This window comes from Giraffa tippelskirchi, chromosome 3 (genome assembly GCF_054371585.1).
Source record: "Giraffa tippelskirchi isolate mGirTip1 chromosome 3, T2T-mGirTip1v1.2.pri, whole genome shotgun sequence".
Lineage (NCBI taxonomy): Eukaryota > Metazoa > Chordata > Mammalia > Artiodactyla > Giraffidae > Giraffa > Giraffa tippelskirchi.
The window spans coordinates 149,936,532-149,956,141 of NC_137277.1; the positions used below are offsets into that span (position 1 = coordinate 149,936,532).

At 38.3% G+C, this 19,610-nt stretch overlaps 1 protein-coding gene across 50 annotated transcripts in view; it reads left to right on the forward strand.

Annotated features, from left to right (window-relative positions):
• The first annotated feature begins 508 nt into the window (after positions 1-508).
• The window catches only part of ABI2 (abl interactor 2), a 99,923-nt gene continuing 80,821 nt past the window's right edge, over positions 509-19,610 (forward strand). For all 50 annotated transcript variants that reach the window (XM_081582037.1, XM_081582040.1, XM_081582027.1 and 47 more), the window contains exon 1: positions 509-849. In XM_081582037.1, the coding sequence (XP_081438163.1) occupies positions 733-849 (117 nt within the window). In that variant the 5' untranslated portion in view covers positions 509-732. The remainder of the gene's footprint in view (positions 850-19,610) is intronic.

Consider the following 19,610-nt stretch of genomic DNA (forward strand, 5'->3'; position numbering starts at 1 on the left):
CCGAGGCTAACCTGGCAGGGGAAACAGTGTTAATGGGCAAACAGGTGCAAAGAAGCTGGAGGGCAGGAAATTTGGGATTAGGAAACAAATTTATTTATCCAAAGAAGATGAATACGGTCAAAGATGAAGAGAAAAATGAAAAGTGGGGCGCACTTAAAGCTGCATGGGAGTTCAGTGGGCTAATATTATCCCTCAGGCCCACGACCATGGGGTTGGGCCCCAGCTTGAGGATAACGCCGAGGAGAGTCGCTGAAGAAGCGGGCGGGAAGACCGCAGAGCCGGGTGGCCGTTCACGCCGGACTAACAAAGGCCGCGGGGTGCACTGCCCCAGCCACGCATCCTGCGGGGGCCGAAGGGTTAACCGCGCGCTCGACTCCCGCGCGCATCCCGGCCCCGACTCCCGCGGTTGCTAGGAGACGCCGGATGTGGGGGAGGGGCGGGCGGCGCGACCAAGGGTGGGAACCTTTTTCGGGCTCCCGGGGGTGGAGGGAGAGGAGCGCGCGTGCGCGCGCCGGGCCGGCCGTCGCCGCGGTGACCGTTCTCCGAGTCCGTCGGCTCGCGCCCCGCCCCCGTTCCCGCTGCCCCCTCCCCTGTCGCGCGCGCGGGGGGTGTTTCTTGCTCCTCCCGGGTTGCCGCCGCCGTCGCCTCGGCTCCTCCTCTCCCAGTCTTGGGTTTCCCTGGCGCTGCTGCCGCCGCTGCCTCTGCGGTCTGTATGAGGAGTAGGATGTGAAGATGGCGGAGCTGCAGATGCTGCTGGAGGAGGAAATCCCGGGGGGCCGCCGGGCCCTCTTCGACAGTTACACGAATCTGGAACGGGTGGCCGATTACTGCGAGAACAACTACATCCAGGTGCGACGCATCTCCCGGCCTGGGCGTGTTGGGCCTCTGGCTGCTGAGCGGCGCGTGGGGGACCCCCGTCCCGAGGGCCGCGCGCCTGGGGGCGTAGGGCGCACGGGGCCGAGGCCGCAGTGGGGACACAGTGCAGCTGAGCCCCCATGCAGAGGTAGAAGCGGGGTGGGAGCGGGAGAATGGGTGAGAATTCTCCGGTTGGAGGAAATTGTAGCTTTCAAGCATTTTTCAAAAGCCGTGAATCAGTTCTCGGTGCGGAGTGTGTGTGTGTGTGTGTGTGTGTATGTGTGTGTGTCCCCGCCTCCTCTCTTCTTCCCTCGGCCGCCTCCGCAATCGGTGCCCGTCAATTTTCGCGATGGCGGAGGAGGCGGAGAGTGGCATTTTCTATTTGACAGAATCATACTCCCCCATATGGCAAGCGTTTGGGGTTTGATGGGTCGCCCCCCCCAATCTTTGGAGGATTTTTGAGGCGTTATATTGCTGCAAAGTAAAATGCCTCAGCTTTCTATTCATTTGAATGCATCAAAAGATCAGCGTGTTTTTTTTGGCTTGTTTTTAGGTTCTAACTGGGGATACAGTATAAGAGCAGCTGCCCCCCTTGTTGGAAGTTAATGCCAGTTTTCTTCTCTATGGAGAATGAGAAGCTGCATCATAATGGTCTATTCCCTCCCGCCACCCCCTCCCAAGCCCGTTAGAAATAGCTAATTTGCCTGCAGGGAAAATTTTTGTGATTATCTTTCAGAGAGAAATGGGAAATAATTCTCACGGTTTAAATTTTCCTGTGATGGTTGGTTTGGCATCGGGACTCAGTGATAGCACTATATGTTTGTGTATGAAGGCGGGGGATATTGGGTGAGATGAAATTGAGCTGCTTCTAGAAGAAGCAAGATTATGTGGATTAAAAACAATTCTTTTTTAAAAATTATTTGAAAGGATAGCTTAAGATGCACAGTTTGCAAAGTCAGTATCTTTGTTTTCTTGATAGCTTATTCTGAATCATAGGTTCTACCTCCATCTTTTCCCTTCCTTTTTAAATTCTCTTGGGATATAGGTGGACATGGAAGCAATATGTTAAATTGTTCTTTCACTATGCCCTTTTTTCCTTCTCCCACCTCCATCTCTTCAGGCATCTTTCCTAACATCAGCTATATTGGGAAGCATTCTCAAGTCTTGGTGTGAACCAAAGAAAAAAAATAGGTGTTAAAATTTATAGGTTCATAAATTTTGGAAGGATCACATGGTTAATATCCTGAGCATTATATTTTCTTGTATGGAATATTTGTACTGGAGAATGAATCAGACATAATCCAAGGCTTTTCCCTCCAAAGAGGCAGTTGAAAGTGTGGCCAGTAGGAAAAGATAGTGTGTCTTGGGTCAAAGGTTCATACAAACAGTACAGTTGCCCATATTCATGGGATATTTTGCTGATACTGAGTGTGGTAGGAAAGAGTAAAAGGTTGAATGCTCAGTTTTTCACTAAATATATTTGAAAGTCTAATATGGCCTGGCACTGTTAAAGAGTTGATACGTACCTAGTGTCTACAGAATTTCATAGTATAGTTAGTGGGAAGGCTGATCTGTAGCAGATGAATACCATTTTGAGTGTCAATTTATATTCTTAATGGGCTGCAGGTGGGAAGGACTGGAGGAAACTATGTTATCCTCACTCTGGAAATTCAATCTCTAGGAGAGGCAAATTAAAAGGACTGAAGAAGTCATTTCAATCCCTTGTGCAGCATATTATGGGAAAGAGTTACAGGTCTCAGAAGACACACTGAGGGTGGAAAAGTGATTGGGTTGCAGTTATCACTAATAAGTTTTTTTTTTTTAATTTCTCTTTGTTTGGAAGATAATTTTTATTGTAATTTGAAAGTATAGTTCCTCTTAGGTTGCAGTTGTTACATAAAGGTAAAAGTACCTGAATTAATAAAGCTGAGAGAGTAAAGGGATCAACAGTTGTCATCACTACATTTCTTCCAGTTCAAAAGAGAAGAATGTTGCTGCCATCATTTGTCTTAGCAGTGGGATTCAGAATTTAATGCGGTGGTATTTTAAAATTCAGAATGTAAGTGCTGATTAATAGAAATGGATTTGCATTTTAAAATACCTTGTTTCTTCAATTTAGAACCTAAAATAGACGGTATTAGGATCCAGTGGGTATATTATGGACGTTCTCTCGCCAGATGACAACTCGTACATGATTTGTTTGTAGTAAAGTTGATAAATAGAACATGGTGATAGTGGATTTGTGCTGACTCAGCTGCACATTTGGCTGGCTCTTCTTGTAACCATGGAACTGACCAGCAGGGGTTCTGATGCAGCCTGTGACCCTGCAATAGCTTCAAGTCAATTAGTGATCAAGATGGTCAATTTAGCCTTATTATAGCAACATGTCCTAACCACTAGCTCAAGTTAACTCACCTGACACTCATTTTATTTTGTGTAAGTACAGTTTTTGCCTGTAAAGCAGGAAAAAGACAAATTTATTGGTAGGTAACATGATAAGGTTCTTTGCTCAGTGTCCTTAAATGCCTGGTTTTATGCATGGGAATATAAAAATAAGATAGATAAGAATATTCTAAATGTGGATTACATTTAGTGTAAAAATTGAGGAAAGGAAGAAAAATGGTGTTGGCCTTCTGAAAAGGCATACTGTTTAAATTGTTCCTATCATATGAAAATGTCCTTTAGAAATGTTATCTTTTGGCATTAAGAGTGATCAAATAGTGCCTGTGTTAACACACACAAAATCTACCGAAGGGTTTAAGTGGTAGTTTTCAAGGTTACTAGCCTAGTTTACATTATAAATTTAAAAATAATCTTTAGTAAAAAAAAAAAAAAAAAATTAGATGATTTTGTTTTATTTCAATCTCTAGTAAAAAGTGATTGTCAAAGTATTTTTCTAAAAGGTGATGATGAAAAGTTCTTAACTACAATTTCCTCTTTTCCTGATTGACTATTTCTTTCCTATAAAAAAGGACTTTAGTTACTGTTTAATTTTTTGGAGATATATAACACTTGTGGTTTTTTTTCCTCATTTATAAACATTGATTCCTAATCTAGTAAGTGTCCAGAAACGTAAAACGTTTTGATTAACTTGGATCTACATGTTTTTAAATGAAGACCATTATAATAATATGGATTGCTTTAATGTTTTGGTAGATGAAATAAGATTACATTTTTACTTTGCTAAGGTAAGTCTAGAAAACCAACGTGTTCATTTTTATATTTTCCTTTTGTTAGATAAAAAACGTTACTGCTTTTTGTGAGTGATAATTCACATAGATACATAGTAAAATCCCATTGCCCATTACTTGGATTAAGAACAAAGTCATCCAATAAAATGGCTTTGTTCAGAAGAATAGAAACTGAGACTTTACTTTATGTTTTATCTGAAATATTTGTTTTGAATAACAGGAAAGATGTCATTTGTTTTCCTCTGTCAACAAGGATACTCAGAATTCATTAAAAATTGCAGGGAAGGTTTATAAGGTGATAATAGAATCATAGCTTACTAGTCAGTTTCATTAAAAAGTAGTTACTGAAATGATACAAATATTTAAAATTCTTAATAAAAACCATGCTCATTGTTGAAAAATTGTTCAGTTCAGTTCAGTCGTGTCCAGCTCTTTGTGACCCCATGGATTGCAGCATGCCAGGCCTCCCTGTCCATCACCAACTCCCGGAGTTTACCCAAACTCATGTTCATTGAATTGGTGATGCCATCCAACCATCTCATCCTCTGTCCTCCCTTTCTCCTCCCGCCTTCAATCTTTCCTAGCATCAGGGTCTTTTCCAATGAGTCAGTTCTTCGCATCAGGTGGCCAAAGTATTAGAGTTTCAGCTTCAGCATCAGTCCTTCCAATGAATATTCAGGACTGATCTTCTTTAGGATGGACTGGTTGGATCTCCTTGCAGTCCAAGGGACTCTCAAGAGTCTTCTCCAGCACCACAATTTGAAAGCATCAATTCTTCGGTGCTCAACTTTCTTTATAGTCCAACTCTCACATCCATACAAGACTACTGGAAAAACCATAGCTTTGACTAGATGGACTTTTGTTGGCAAAGTAATGTCTTTTAAGAAGGAAGAAACTTAAAATTGCCTAATCATTTTGAATATATATCTAGGATTTATAATTTTAAATCTTTTTATACACATGTGTATCATATATTTTTAAAATATTAGGTTCATGTTCTTTATTACCTTCATACCTTGATATTTTAAAATTTTTTATTTTGTATTGGGGTATAGCAGTGTTGTGATAGTTTCAGGTGAACAGTGAAGGGAATCAGTCATACATGTATCCATTCTCCCCTAAACTCTCCTCCCATCCAGGTTGCCACATAACATTGAGCAGAGTTTCATGGGCAATACAGTAGGTCTTTGTTGGTCATCCATTTTAAATATAGGAGCGTGTACGTGTCCATCCCAAACTCCCTAACTATTCGTTTCCCCCAGTCTTCTGTCACCAACCAAAGTTTGTTTTCTTAAGTCTTTGAGTCTTTTTTTTTTAAGTTCATTTGTATAATTTCTTTTTAGATTCCACATACAAGGGATGTCATACGATATTTCCCCTTCTCTGTCTGACTTACTTCACTCAGTATGACAACCTCTAGGTCCATCCATGTTGTTGTAAATGGCATTATTTCATTCTTTTTTAATGGCTGAGTAATATTGCATTGTATATATTTACCACATCTTCTTTATCCAACCGTCTGTCAATAGACATTTAGGTTGCTTCCATGTCTTGGCTACTGTAAACAGTGTTTCAGTGAATATTAGGGTGTGTTATACCTTGCTTTAAAAAGAAACTTTTAATGATGCTAGTCATGACTTTGTCTTTTATGAATGGTCATAGAGTATACAGAAAGGAGGTTTATATTTATGTGTTTAACTTTTGTTTGTTCTCACAAATAGAGAAATCTTAAAAGTGCCTAGAATGAAAGAGGAGAAAGAGTAGAAATTTGAGGACTGGTGTTTACATTTTTTTCTTGACTTTTGTCTTATACCTCCACAGAGAGGGGTGAACCCTGTAGGTGAACATCAGGCTGAATTAGGGAGATCGAATTTCCCTAGACTGAGGTGTGTAGTGTGTGATAGATTTGCTTGATTCAGGGTCTTCTTTCGTCTCCCAAAGAATCTGTTGTTGAGTTGCTAAGTTGTGTCCGACACTTTTGCAACCCATGGACTGTAGCCTGCCAGGCTCCTCTGCTCATGGGATTTCCCAGTCAAGAATACCGGAGTGGGTTGCCATTTCCTTCTTCAGGGGATCTTCCCAACCCAGGGATTACCCGTGTCTCTTGCATCGGCAGGTGGTGGGTTCTACCACTGAGCCATCTGAGAAGCCCTCTCCCAGAGAATAGTTTATAACCAAATAGACTTACTTATCTGTAGAATATATAGAGGAGATATTTTTGATGGTGAGATCCTTTGGATTTTTACTTACATTTTAAAATGTAAAGAATTTTAATAACATGCAGTGACGATGTGTATAAATGTAATCTTTTGTGGATAAAGAGAAGTATATTATAATTGAAAATTATATTTAGACTATTTGCAGACTTTTAATAGCTTATAAAGTGAAAGTCGCTCAGTCATGTCTGACTCTTTACGACCCCATGGACTATTCAGTCCATGGAATTCTCCAGGCCAGAATACTGGAGTGGGTAGCCGTTCCCTTTTCCAGGGGATTTTCCCAACCCAGGGATTGAACTCAGGTCTCCCACATTGCAGGTGGATTCTTTACCAGCTGAGCCACTAGGGAAGCCCCTTTAATAGCTTATGGTTGAATATTTATGAGAATTTTTAATAGACTCGCTTAATGAAGTAGCAAGTGGAACGATACCTACTCTGAATTTTTCACTTATTTTGTGTTCCTTGTCCAGGTATAAAGCTTCCAGAGGATAGATTTATATCTTAAAAGTTTTTTTATATCCTTTCATTAGCTATAGGATGTTGTAGACACTAATTAACAGTCACTGAATGTCAGAAATACATATTGCAATATACTAGAGATTGCACTGAATAATTTTATAGACTGGATGTAATTACCTCTAAACTTGCCTTGCAAGTTTTTCTCTATTAGATACTGTAAGCAGCATTTATATTCTCTTTGCATTACTATACAGTCATTACCTTGTAGGGAATAGAGTTTTACTTTTTATTTCTTCATATACAAGTAACATACTTAGACATAGAAATTTTGGACTACAGAGCAGCTTCATCTTGAATCATTTACAATACATATTTTTCAATTTGATTTTTAAAGTTAGGTTTATTTAAGTGTAATACACATTGAATACAATTCACCTGTTTTAGGTAAAAAGGCTGTGAATTTTGACAAGCTTATATAACCACCATGATATAAATTTTTTCAAGTTTTAACCAGTGATGATGATAGTGATAAACATTTACAAATGGTTTTTGGTGGGACATATGTCTTTATCTCACTTGGGTGAATTTGGGTGAATTTAAGGAATTGGCTCCACGATGGCCCCCTGATGGCCTAGCGTGTATCCACATAGGTCACATTTGGAAGGCTTGAAGTGCAGGTGATCTGAGTCTTGCCAGAGCACCCAGTGTACTTATGAAGCTTGGGAGGAGCTCCTAGTAGGCTTCTTTCTCTCATTTCCCTGTCTCCCACATGATACAGTTTCTCATCAACTCCTGGTTCTGATGAGATGAGGCTTTCTGTTGCATCCTTTTAGGGCACAGCTGTGGCTATAAAACTTCATGCTGTGGTATGGCATTGATTCCTCCCTCACCACAGGGTTATGGCATCCATGTTGTAAGCATATGGCCCCTTGTGTTTTGGTGTGGCTCTGCACAAGGACCTCAACTTTTGCTACTTATTCTTTACTCTTTATGTGAGTACCCAGCTTTTTGAATCTAATAAGAGCTTGTTAGGGCTGGAGCAGGTCTGTCAAGTCTTGCCTTGCCTTTGACAAGCAGATATTTATACTGGTTTTATAGGGTTATATGGCAAACAGATGTTTAACTTTATGTAAAGGGCCGAACTCTTTTCCAAAATGATGGTACCATTTTACATTCCTGTCAGCAAAGTATCAGTCGCTCTTCTTCCTTGTCAGTACTTGGTTTTGTCAGGTTTTAAAATTTTAGCTATTGTGATAGGTGTTAGTGTTGTCACATTGGTGTCGTTTTGCATTTTCTCAGTGACTAATGATGTCAAGCATTTTTTCATGTGCTTATTTACCATTTGTATATCATCTTTGGTGAGATGTGTGTCCAGATCTTTCATCTGTTTAAAAAAATTTTTTAATTGTTTTGAGAGTTTTTAATGTATTCTGCATACAAATACTTGTTAGATACATATTTTGCAAATAATTTCCCCTAGTATGTGCCTTGTCTTTGCATTTTAAGTGTCTTTAACAGAGCATAAGTTTTATATATTTGAAGTTGATATATCAGCTTCTTTTTTGGTTAATACTTTTGCCTAATCCAAAATCACAAAGATTTCTATTTTTTTCTAGACATTTTGTAGTTTCTGATCTTACAGTTAAGTATATGATCCATTTATAATTATTTTATCGACAGGATGTGAAGTATGTCAAGGTTTGGTTTTTGCAAATTGTTATCTAATTGCTTAGAAACCATTTGAGGAAAAGATTCTTTTCTCCATTCTATTCCCTTGGCATCTTGTTGAAATCAGTTACCCATATGTGTCCGGGTATATTTTGAACTCCATTTTGTTTCTTTAATACATACATATCAGGATGTATATTTTGTCTATATCACATTGTAGCTTTGTAGTAAGTCTTTAAATCAGATGATATGAATCTTATAGTTTGTTCTTTATCAGATTTGTTTTTGCTTTTCTAGGTTCTTTGCTTTCTCAGTATATGTTTTAGAATCAGCTTGTTAATTTCTGCAAACCTGCTGGGATTTTAATGGAATTGCACTGAATCTGTACATATTTTGGGGCAATTTACACTTTTGACAGTACTGAGTCCTCCAATCTGTGGACTTGGTATTTCTATTTATTTAAGTATTCTTTGATTTATCTAGTCATTTTAGTGATTAGAATACTGATTTTGCACATTATCTTCCATATCCTTAATTATTTAATGATTGTTATACTGTATAAATAGTTATGTTTTATAAAATTTTGGTTTGCAGTTGTTCATTACTAGTGTATAGAAATAGGACTGACTTGTATATTGCCCTTTTATTCTGTGACCTTGCTAAATTTACATGTTAAACATAGTAGCTTTTTTTTTGAAGATTCTTTGGAATTTTTTAAATGTGGGTAATCATGTCACCAGCAAATGAAGCTAGTTTTATTTCTTCCTTTCCAGTCTTTGTTTTATTTCTTGCTTGCCTTATGGCACTGGCTGGGACCTCCAATATGATGTTGAACAGGCGTGGTGAGAGCTCATATCCCTCACTTGTTCTCAGTCTTAGAGGGAAAGTGGCCAGTCTTTCACCATTAACTATGTTATTAGCTGTGAGTTTTCGTGTATGTCCTTTATCAGATGTGAGAAATTCGCTTATTCTTAGTTTGCTCATAATCTTTTAAAATCGGGATTGATTTCATATTTTGTTATATGCTTTTTTCCTGCATCTTTTGAGATGATCATTTTATTTTCAGTCTTGATAAGACAAATGACATTGTTTGATTGTACTGTGGGTTTTGTAAAAATCTGCACTTAAAGGAAGATTGATTGGTGAGGTGATGTGCATTCTGAGTTATATAACTTTGTTTTGCAAGAAATGGATTTAAACTAATGTCTAGGTATTTGCTATAATCGTTTAGCTCGGTCAAACAGGTATGTATTGTATATTAACTGCTACTGTGCTGATTTCATTTGTCTTATTGTGCTGCAACTGTATTATGGTTGAATTTTTCTAGTTAAGCAGAATTTCATAGCTTTTACAACTAAACTACATTATGTAAAGTTACATTTCACATTTACAGATGCAGAAGTAGTTCATTTTAATTTTCTGGAAATTGTGACAAACTATGAATACTTACGGATGTCCTGGGTTAAAGTACTTTGTCTCCAAACTTAATTACTTTAGAGTGATACTTCTTGACTTTTTACACCTCATACCCTCTTTTGATAAGTACGAAAATCAGCCAGCCACCTTCTCTTATCCAGTTTATGGTTTTATGTTGACTTAGAACGTAACCACCATAACTTTTCAGCATTTCTAGCAATTTGCCAAGATGAAGGAATTTACATGAATTAGGCCTTCTAGAGTAAATATCTATCAAGGTAACAAATTCTGCAAAGTTCAGAGGTTCAGAGCTGAGTCTTCAGATTACATACGACAAAATACTATGATTTAGTTTAAGACCACTGTCACTCTTGGGCTTCCCTGATGGTTCAGATGGTAAAGAACCCAGGCCAGAATACCGGTGTGGGTAGCCTTGCCCTTCTCCAGGGGCTCTTCCCAACCCAGGAATTGAACCCAGGTCTCCCGCATTGCAGGCATATTCTTTACCAGCTGAGCCACAAGGGAAGCCCGCACTGCAGGAGACCAGAATTCAATCCCTGGGTTGGGAAGATTCCCTGGAGAAGGAACTGGCAACCCACTGCAGTATTTTTGCCTGGAGAACCCTGTGAACAGAGGAGCCTGGTGGGCTACAGTTCATGGGCTCACAAACAGTTGGACACAACTGAGCGACTAATACACACACACACACACACACACACACACACACACACACACACACACACACAGTTGCTCTTATTTTGAAGTAGATGGATGAAGAAATTTATTTTAAATGCTAAGGTGTTTAACTTGACACTATACTTTTTGCGTGTACAACCTTATATGATTTTAAAAGGTATTATTTTCAAAGTCAGATGAAGATTTGTTATACAAAAATTCTGATACATGTAGTTTTTAATTTCTAAATGCTTAAACTGTTGCATCTGCATTAATTTCCTATTGCTGCTGTAACAAATTATCAAAAATTTAGCATCTTAAAGTACCATGAACTTATTATTTAATAGTTCTGGAGGTCAGAAGTTGGAAATGGGTCACAAGAGCTGTGTTTCATTCTGGAAGCTGTAGGGAGGAGTCTGTTTCCTTACCTTTTCCAGCTTTACGAGGCTGCCCACATTCTTTAGTCCGTGGCCCTTTTTCAGTTCCCAGGGTAGCAATGGCATCGCTCAGACCCTGCTTCTGTTTTCACATCTTACTGTCCCCCTGCTTCCATCATCACTTCCCCTTCTCTTTCTCTTGCTTCTTTTGCCCTGTTGCCTTCTTTGATCCTGATCCTCTCCCTCCCTCTTATAAAGTCCTTGTGATTACATTGGATCCAGTCACATAACCTTCCCATCTCAGGATCTTAACTTTTTATTTGCAAAGTCCTCTTGCCACGTCAGGTAACATATTCACAGATTCCAGGGATTAGGGTGTGATCATCTGTGAAAGGGCCACTATTCAGCCTACCACAGTATCTGAACATAGCTTCTCCTGTAGCCATTCCTCTATCAGTAAATGACAGCTCTGACTTCTTAATACTGAAACCAAAAACCTTAGTATCACCGTTGACTTCTCCTTTGCAATAACAAGTAGTTCTATCTTCATATTCCTGGATCTGACTACTGTTCACTACCTCTCCTGCTACCATCCTGGTCCAAGTCACCCTTATCCCTTACTTAGATTATAGCAGTAGCCTTTCAGCTAGTCTTGGAATAGCAGCCAGAATGAGCTTATAAAAATCTAAATCAAACGATATCACTGTTCTGTTAAAAACTTAGGGAGTTCTCAGTGTAAGAACCAGAATCTTTAAAATTGCATGCAGGGTACGGATGATCTAGTTTCTGGTCTTGAATTGTCTGCCTTTCCTTTGCTCATTCTGCTCCAGCCACTTTGACTGGTGTCCCTTTTTTTTTTTTTAAATATTTCTTTGGCTATGCTGAATCTTAGTTGCAGTACATGGGATCTTTGGTTGCTGTGTGTGGGATCTAGTTCCCTAACCAGGGACCAGACTTGGGGCCCCTTGCACTGGGAACACAGAAGTCTTAGCCCCTGGACCACCAGGGAAGTTCCTTGACCTCCTTTTCTTGAACATACCAGGCCTACTTCTTCCTTAGGACCTTTTTAGTTTGCATTTACTGTGACTGAATCTTTTACCTTCTTTAGGCTTTTGTTCAAATGTCTTCTTGATTGCTTCCTGGTCTGTGTAAAATTGTAACGTATTCCCTGCCCTTTGTTCACACTCCTCTTTGCTTATACTTTTCTTTCCATATTTATTTTTCTTCATATTACTTATAATTTAACAAACAGTATATTTATTTATCTCCCTCTTTCCTGATAGCTCAATTGGTAAAGAATCTGCCTGCAATGCAGGACACCTGGGTTTGATCCCTGGGTTGGGAAGATCCCCTGGAGAAGGGAAAGTCTACCCACTCCAGTATTCTGGCCTAGAGAATTCCATGGACTGTATAGTCCATGGGGTTGCAAAGAGTCAGACACGACTGAGTGACTTTCACTTTCTGGCATGTGAGTGATACAAGTAAGGCGGAGAGTTTTGCCTCTTTCACTGCCAGCATATGTAACAGTGCCATATAGGCATTCAATAAATATTCAGTATTTGTTAAGTGAGTAAATTAGTTGTTTTCTGGTAAGCAGTATAAAATATATTTGAGAGAAGTGAAATAAATTACTTTGCTAAAGTTGAGGTTGTAGATTTATGTACGTGTAAATGAAATTGGTGCATACTTTTCATTTGTCCAGCATATTTAACATAGATACGACTGACAGAATTGACAGTACTGTTTCAAACAGGCTTCCCTGGCAGCACAGATGTTAAAGCATCCACCTACAATGCAGGAGACCTGGGTTCGATCCCTGGGTCTGGAAGATCTCCTGGAGAAGGGAATGGCAATGCACTCCAAGTATTCTTGCCTGGAGAATCCCATGGACAGAGAAGCCTGGCAGGCTACAGTCCATGGTGTCGCAAAGAGTTGGACACAACTGAGCAGCTAAGCACACATGCACACATTTCAAACACTGCTGGTGCTATAGAGTTAGTTCAGTTAAATTCCTTTTACTTTGTTGTTGTTCAGTCGCTCAGTCATGTCTGTCTCTTTGCAACTCCATGGACTGTAGCATGTCAGGCTTCCCTGCCCTTTGCAATCACCCAGAGTTTGCTCAAACTCATGTCCGTTGAATCGGTGATGCCATCCATCCATTTCATCCTCTGTTGTCCCTTTCTCCTCCTGCCTTCAATCTTTCCCAGCGTCACGGTCTTTTCCAGTGAGTCAATTCTTCGCATCAGGTGACCAGTGTATTGGAGCCTCAACATCAGTCCTTCCAATGATTGTTAAGGGTTGACTTCCTTTAGGATTGATTGGTTTGATCTCCGTACTGTCCAGGGGGCTCTCGAGTCTTCTCCAACACTACAGTTTGAAAGCATCAATTCTTTGACGCTCAGCCTTCTTTATGGTTCAACTCGCACATCCATACATGACTACTGAAAAAACCATAGCTTTGACTAGACCTTTGTCGGCAAAGTGGTATCGCTGCTTTTCAATACACTGACTAGGTTTGTCGTAGGTTTTCTTCCAAGGAGCAAGTATCTTTTAATTTCATGGCTACAGTCACCGTCCGCAGTGATTTGGGAGCCCAAGAAAATAAACTCTGTCACTGTTTCCATTGTTTCCCCATCTGTTGGCCATGAAATTTTGGGACCGGATGCCATGATCTTCATTTTTTGAATGTTGAGTTTTAAGCCAGCTTTTTCACTGTCTTCTTTCACCTTCCTCAAGAGGCCTTTTCATTTTCTGCCATGAGGGTGGTGTTATCTGCATATCTGAGGTTATTGATGTTTCTCCCGGCAGCTTGATTCCAGCTTGTGCTTCATCCAGCCTGGCTTTTTGCATGATGTACTCTGTATGTAAGTTAAATAAACAGGGTGTCAATATACAGCCTTGACATACTGCTTTCCCAATTTTGAACCAGTTCATTGTTCCATGTCTCATTCTAACTGTTGGTTCTTGACCTGCATACAGGTTTTTCAGGAAGCAAGTCAGGTGGTCTGGTATTGCCATCTCTTTTAAGAATTTTCCACAGTTTGTTGTGATCCACACAGTCAAAGATTTTAGCATAGACAATGAAGCAGAAGTAAATGTTCTTCTGAAATTTCTTTGCTTTTTCTGTGTTCCAGCAGATGTTGGCAATTTGATCTCTGGTTTCTCTGCATTTTCTCAATCCATCTTGTACATCTGGAAGTTTACGGTTCACGTACTGTTGGAACCTAGCTTGGAGAACTTTGAGCATTACTTTGCTAGCATGTGAAACAACTGCAGTTGTGCAGTAGTTTGAACATTCTTTGGCACTGCCCTCCTTTTGATTGGAATGAAAACTAACCTCTTCCAGTTCTGTGGCCACTGCTGAGTTTTCCAGATTTGTTGGCATATTGAGTGCATCACTTGAACACCATCATCTGTTTGTTGTTTTCTTCTATTTCTTTGCACTGATCAACTGAGGAAGGCTTTCTTATCTCTCCTTGCAGTTCTTTGGAACCCTGCATTCAGATGGATATACCTTTCTTTTTCTCCTTTGCCTTTAGCTTCTCTTCTTTTCTCAGCTATTTGTAAGATTTCCTCAGACAACCATTTTGCCTTTTTGTATTTCTTTTTCTTGGGGATGGCTTAGATCACCACCTCCTGTACAATGTTAGGAACCTTTGTCCATAGTTCTTCAGACACTCAAATCAGATCTAATCCCTTGAATCTGTCACTTCCATTGTATAATTGTAAGGGATTTGATTTAGGTCATACCTGAATGGCCTAGTGGTTTTCCCTACTTTCTTCAGTTTAAGTCTTTCACTTAGTGCAGGGCTTATTCTATAGAGGATGCTCATCAGATGTCTGAACTGATCTACATCTTCTTGGGAACTAAGCAGCAGAGATAGTCCTGTTTTTAAAAATCAGATAAGTAAACTCAAGCTTACCTCTGACTCTGCTAAAGTAAAATTTGGCAAGGAGAGAAATCATATTTAATATTTTGTCTGTGTCCCTTGTGCTTTGTTGATTAAGATATTTGTACTTAAGACTTAACACCACTTCAGATTTTCATTCATATTTTTCATTTGAAAAATATTTATTGAGTATTTATCCATGCTAGAAAATCAGTGATAAGTAAGTAATGGAGCTGAGAGTCTTAATTCTATTACCTATTTTGTTTCCTATGAAGAGCCTCTGTTGTAAATTCTGAATGAGTGGGATTTGAACTAAAGATAACATGAGCCTATTTTTCTTTTGTTGTTCTTACTGACTGTTATTTGGCTGTATCCACTTATCTATTGAAAACTTTGAATAGAGGCAAGAAGATGCATTGTGAGGAGTTTCCAGAATCTACAAAACAAGATTGAATAGGGGAAGCCAGTAAGGAATACCAGCCTTTTTCAATATGTGGTACCACATGCTTTCTGCCAGGAGATAGTGTTTGAATAATGATTCTTTATTTTCTCATTTAAAATCTTTTATTCTAAGTCTGCAAGAGCAGGCCAGGCTCACAAAAAGAATTTGAATCACTTAACTTAATAGATACCACTATTATATTTTTGAGAGAAGACGGAATTAAAGTTTATTGACATTAAATTTATTTTGTTTCTAGTTTTTTATCATCCATACATCTGTTTATAGTGTATTAATATAATTATGAATTTTATTAATATGTAAGTAATAAAATCTACACATAATTTAAATTTAATGTCAGCAGTGTAGTTTGTGGTGTAAACATGTTAGGTACATGTACATCTAGCACTCAGTCCTCTAGTATTTCTTATTATTTGGTAAATACTCAGGGGCCTTGTATAAGTTTCTCCAAGTGAATACGTACTGTTTTTTCCTTAAGCTTTATTGAGATATAATTGACATGCAACATTGTAAGTTTGTGTTCAACATGATCATTTATAACTGATTCACAATGTGATGATTTGATAGTGTGATGATTTGTTACACCTGTATGTTGGGAACTGATTACCACAGTATGATTAGTAAACACCTCCTTCACCTCATGTGATTACCTTTTTTTTAATCTGTGGTGAGAACATTTAAGATCTATTCTCTTAGTGACTTTCATGTGTATACTGTAGTATTTTAACTATAGTCATGCTGTGCATTCGATCTCCAGAACTGATTCATCTAATAACTGGAAGTTTGTATTAAAAATTTTTTTATTGGTGTACAGTTGATTGATAATGTTCATTTCTTCTGTACAGCAAAGTGACTCAGTTACAGATATATATGTATTCTTTTTCATCTTTTTTCCTATTACGATTTGTCACAGGATATGAATATAGTTTCTTGTGCTATGCAGTGGCACTTTGTTGTTTATCTGAAGGTTTGTACCCTTTGATCAATATTTCCCCATTTCTCCCATCCTTACTCCCTGGCAACTACCATTCTCTCTACTCGCTTGGGTATTTTAGATTTCATGTATAAATAAGATCATACAGTATTTGTCTTTCTCTGATGTATTTCACTTAACATAATACCTTCCATGTCCATTCACATTATTGCAAATGGGAGGATTTCCTTCTTAGGCTGAATAACATTCCATTGTACAAATATACCACATCTTCTTTTTCCAGTCATCTTAGATGGACACTCAGGTTGTCTCTGTATCTTCACTGTTGTAAATAATGCTGCAGTGAATATGGGAAATGGTGATTTTATTTCCTTTGGATATACATCCAGAAGTGGAATTGCTGTATCATATGGTATTTGTTTTTAATTTTTTGAGGAAACTTTATCCTGTTTTCCGTAGTGGCTGTACCAGTTTACATTCCCACCGACAGTGCACACAGAAGTTTTCTTTCTCTCCACCTCCTCACCAATACGTGTTATCTTTTGTCTGTTTGATAATAACCATTCTAACAGATGTGAGGTAATACCTTATTGTGGTTTTGATTTGTATTTTCCTGATAATTAGTGATGTTGAGCACCTTTTCTTTTTTTTTTTTTTGTAGCACCTTTTCTTGTACCTTTAGAAAAATATCTATTTAGTTCCTTTACCCATTTCTTAATTATTTCATTTTTTGCTCTTGAGTTGTATGAATTTCCTTATACATTTTGGATATTAACCCCTTATTAGATACATGATTTGCAGATATTTTTTCCTATTAGATAGGTTGGCTTTTGATTTTGTTGTTTTCTTTTGCTTTTATAAGTTTTTTATTTTGTTGTAGTTTCACTTGTTTGTTTTTGCTTGTACTTTGGTGTTAACATCTAAAAAGGTTTTGCCTAGACCAGTGTCAGGGAGCTTTTATTCCCTGCCTTTTTTTAGGAGTTTTTCTTCTCCGGGTTTCAGGTTTTATATCTAAGTCTTTACTCCATTTTAAGTTAATTTTGCTGAGTGGTACAAGTTAGGGGTCCAGTTTTATTTATTCTTTTGCATGTCTTTATCCAGTTTCCCCAGCACTGTTTATTGAAGAGACTTTCCTTTCCTCAATGAATGTTCTTGACTTCTTAGTCAAATATTAGTTGACTATATATTGAAGGTTTTACTTCTGGACTCTCAGTTCCATCGATGTCTTTTTCTATGCTAGTAATCATACTGTTTTGATTACCCTGGCTTTGTAACCCCTGGAGAAGGAAATGGCAACCCACTCCAGTATTCCTGCCTGGAAAATCCCATGGATGGGGGAGCCTGGCAGGCTACAGCCCATGGGGTCACAAAGCTGGACATGACTGAGTGACTTCACTTTCACTTCAGCTTTGTAATAGTTGTGAAATCAGAAAGTGTGATGCCTCTAGTTTATTCTTCTTTCTCAGGATTGTTTGGCTGTTCAGGGTCTTTTGTTATCTCCTATGAATTTTAGAATTATTTTTTCTATTTCTGTGAAAAATGTGGCACTGTTTCTTAGAATCCTGATTGATATGCCTGTGGTCTCCAAGAGGATTATTTAACATAGTACTCAGCCATATAATTGAACTGTGCTTTTTAGTTTTTTCTTGTCCCTGCAAATGTTGTCAAGCTTGGTGTGTTACTAGTAAGACATTGTTAGTTGTCTTTAGCTATAGAGAGAAAACATGATGCGTTTAAATTTGTGCCACACTGACTGCTGCTTATTGAAATTCTAGTAATCTGTCTTGCTTTTGAATTAGTGTCGTATTTCTTTATGCCTGCATGGAAGAGCCGGAGGAACACATTTGAAAGACGTCTGTTGTCTTACCTAGCCTGTTGAAACTTCTAACTTGAATTTTTATTTACATTTGTGATCATCTGTTCTTTAATATTTTCCCTCATGTGGATACTTTTTTGCTAGGATAATCAGTCTATTAAGTAATTGTTCCAGTGTTTGTAATTGTAATTATAAATTATTTCAGAACTGTGGAGAAAATATATCATGGCCTTATCTTGTTAGTTTTGGGAGTTTAATTTTTTTGTTGTTGTTGTTAATCCAGGTATAAATAAAGCCAATTAAGGATTTAGAGGTATTTCTAGTTTACTAGGACCTGAAGTGCCAAACATTACTGTTGATTTATACTTTTCCACGTGTCCCTTACATTCACTGTAAAGCTTTGTGCTTTAGTTTGTTTAGAAAGGATCCTACCTAATAGCATAAAGTTACTATTTCATAATTAGCCTTAAAGCCTATCTATCGTGAACATTATTCATAGAAAGAGAACTTAATCTTTAATGATAGTTTAAAAAAACCCACTGTGTGAGTAATTTCTCTTAAGTACTAAAAATGTATTCTGATGAAAAACTAAAGAATAATATAATTTTTTGTAAATTAAGATTGGATGGGATTGCTTGTGTTAAAAATTAGCGTGTAATTCTATATTGAGTTTTCCAAATAAGACTTCAGAATAATAAGCTCTTTCCCAGCTGCTAAAATCTTTGAGAAATTAGTGTTGCAGACATGTACAAACCAAAGAAGTCGGCCAAATACTATTGGTGTTTGGCATCTTTTTCAGGTTTATGCTAATAAAAAAGAATACTTTATTGTATCTTTGTGGAAAATATTTCTGCTTGGAGAAATAAGAGGCTGCTAAACATGTCTGTCACCTATTTGTATGATAATAACGTTTTGCTAACTGAACAATCACATCAATTATAAGAAAGAAGTAATCTGCTATTTCTTGGGTTTTGTTTATCCAGTACTAGAGTTATGGGATCATAAATACAGTATACTTCTCCTTTTCATAATTCCTACAGTCTTTGAATCCTTTTTATTGTTTTCGGTTATGTTAAATACCTTTCTTCTCCACCCCACCCCTCCCTCAACTTTTAGCTTTAGGGGCTGTAAACTTGTGTTCTTTTCCTTCTGGTCCCATCTTTCTGTTAATACTTGCCTGTGAGGGAGGTGACATTAACCTGTAAAGTAGGAAAAGATGAACTAGCCTGCTCTGGGGAGAGCAGAGATAAAATAGTAAACCTGTGGCTGGAAGGAAGGTATGTATTGTGAACTGTAGTTCCCTTCACATTTTCACCTTCTACTCTTGCTGTTATTGTTTAGTCGCCTAGTCATGTCCGACTCTTTCGCGACCCCGTGGACTGTAGCATACCACGCTTCTCTGTCCGTGGGATTTTCCAGGCAAGAATACTGGAATAGGTTACTGTTTCCTGTTCTCCAAGGGATCTTCCCAACCCAGGAATCAAACCTGCATCGGCAGGGGGATTCTTTATTGCTGAGTCACCAGGGAAGCCACACTCTAGCTTTATTAGCTTTTAGAATTGGCTCAGTAGACCCTGTACTTAGAACTCTTGGTTTTGCTAACCTATTTCATATTCTGAAGTGGAGTTTTAAATTTACCCAATCACTAAT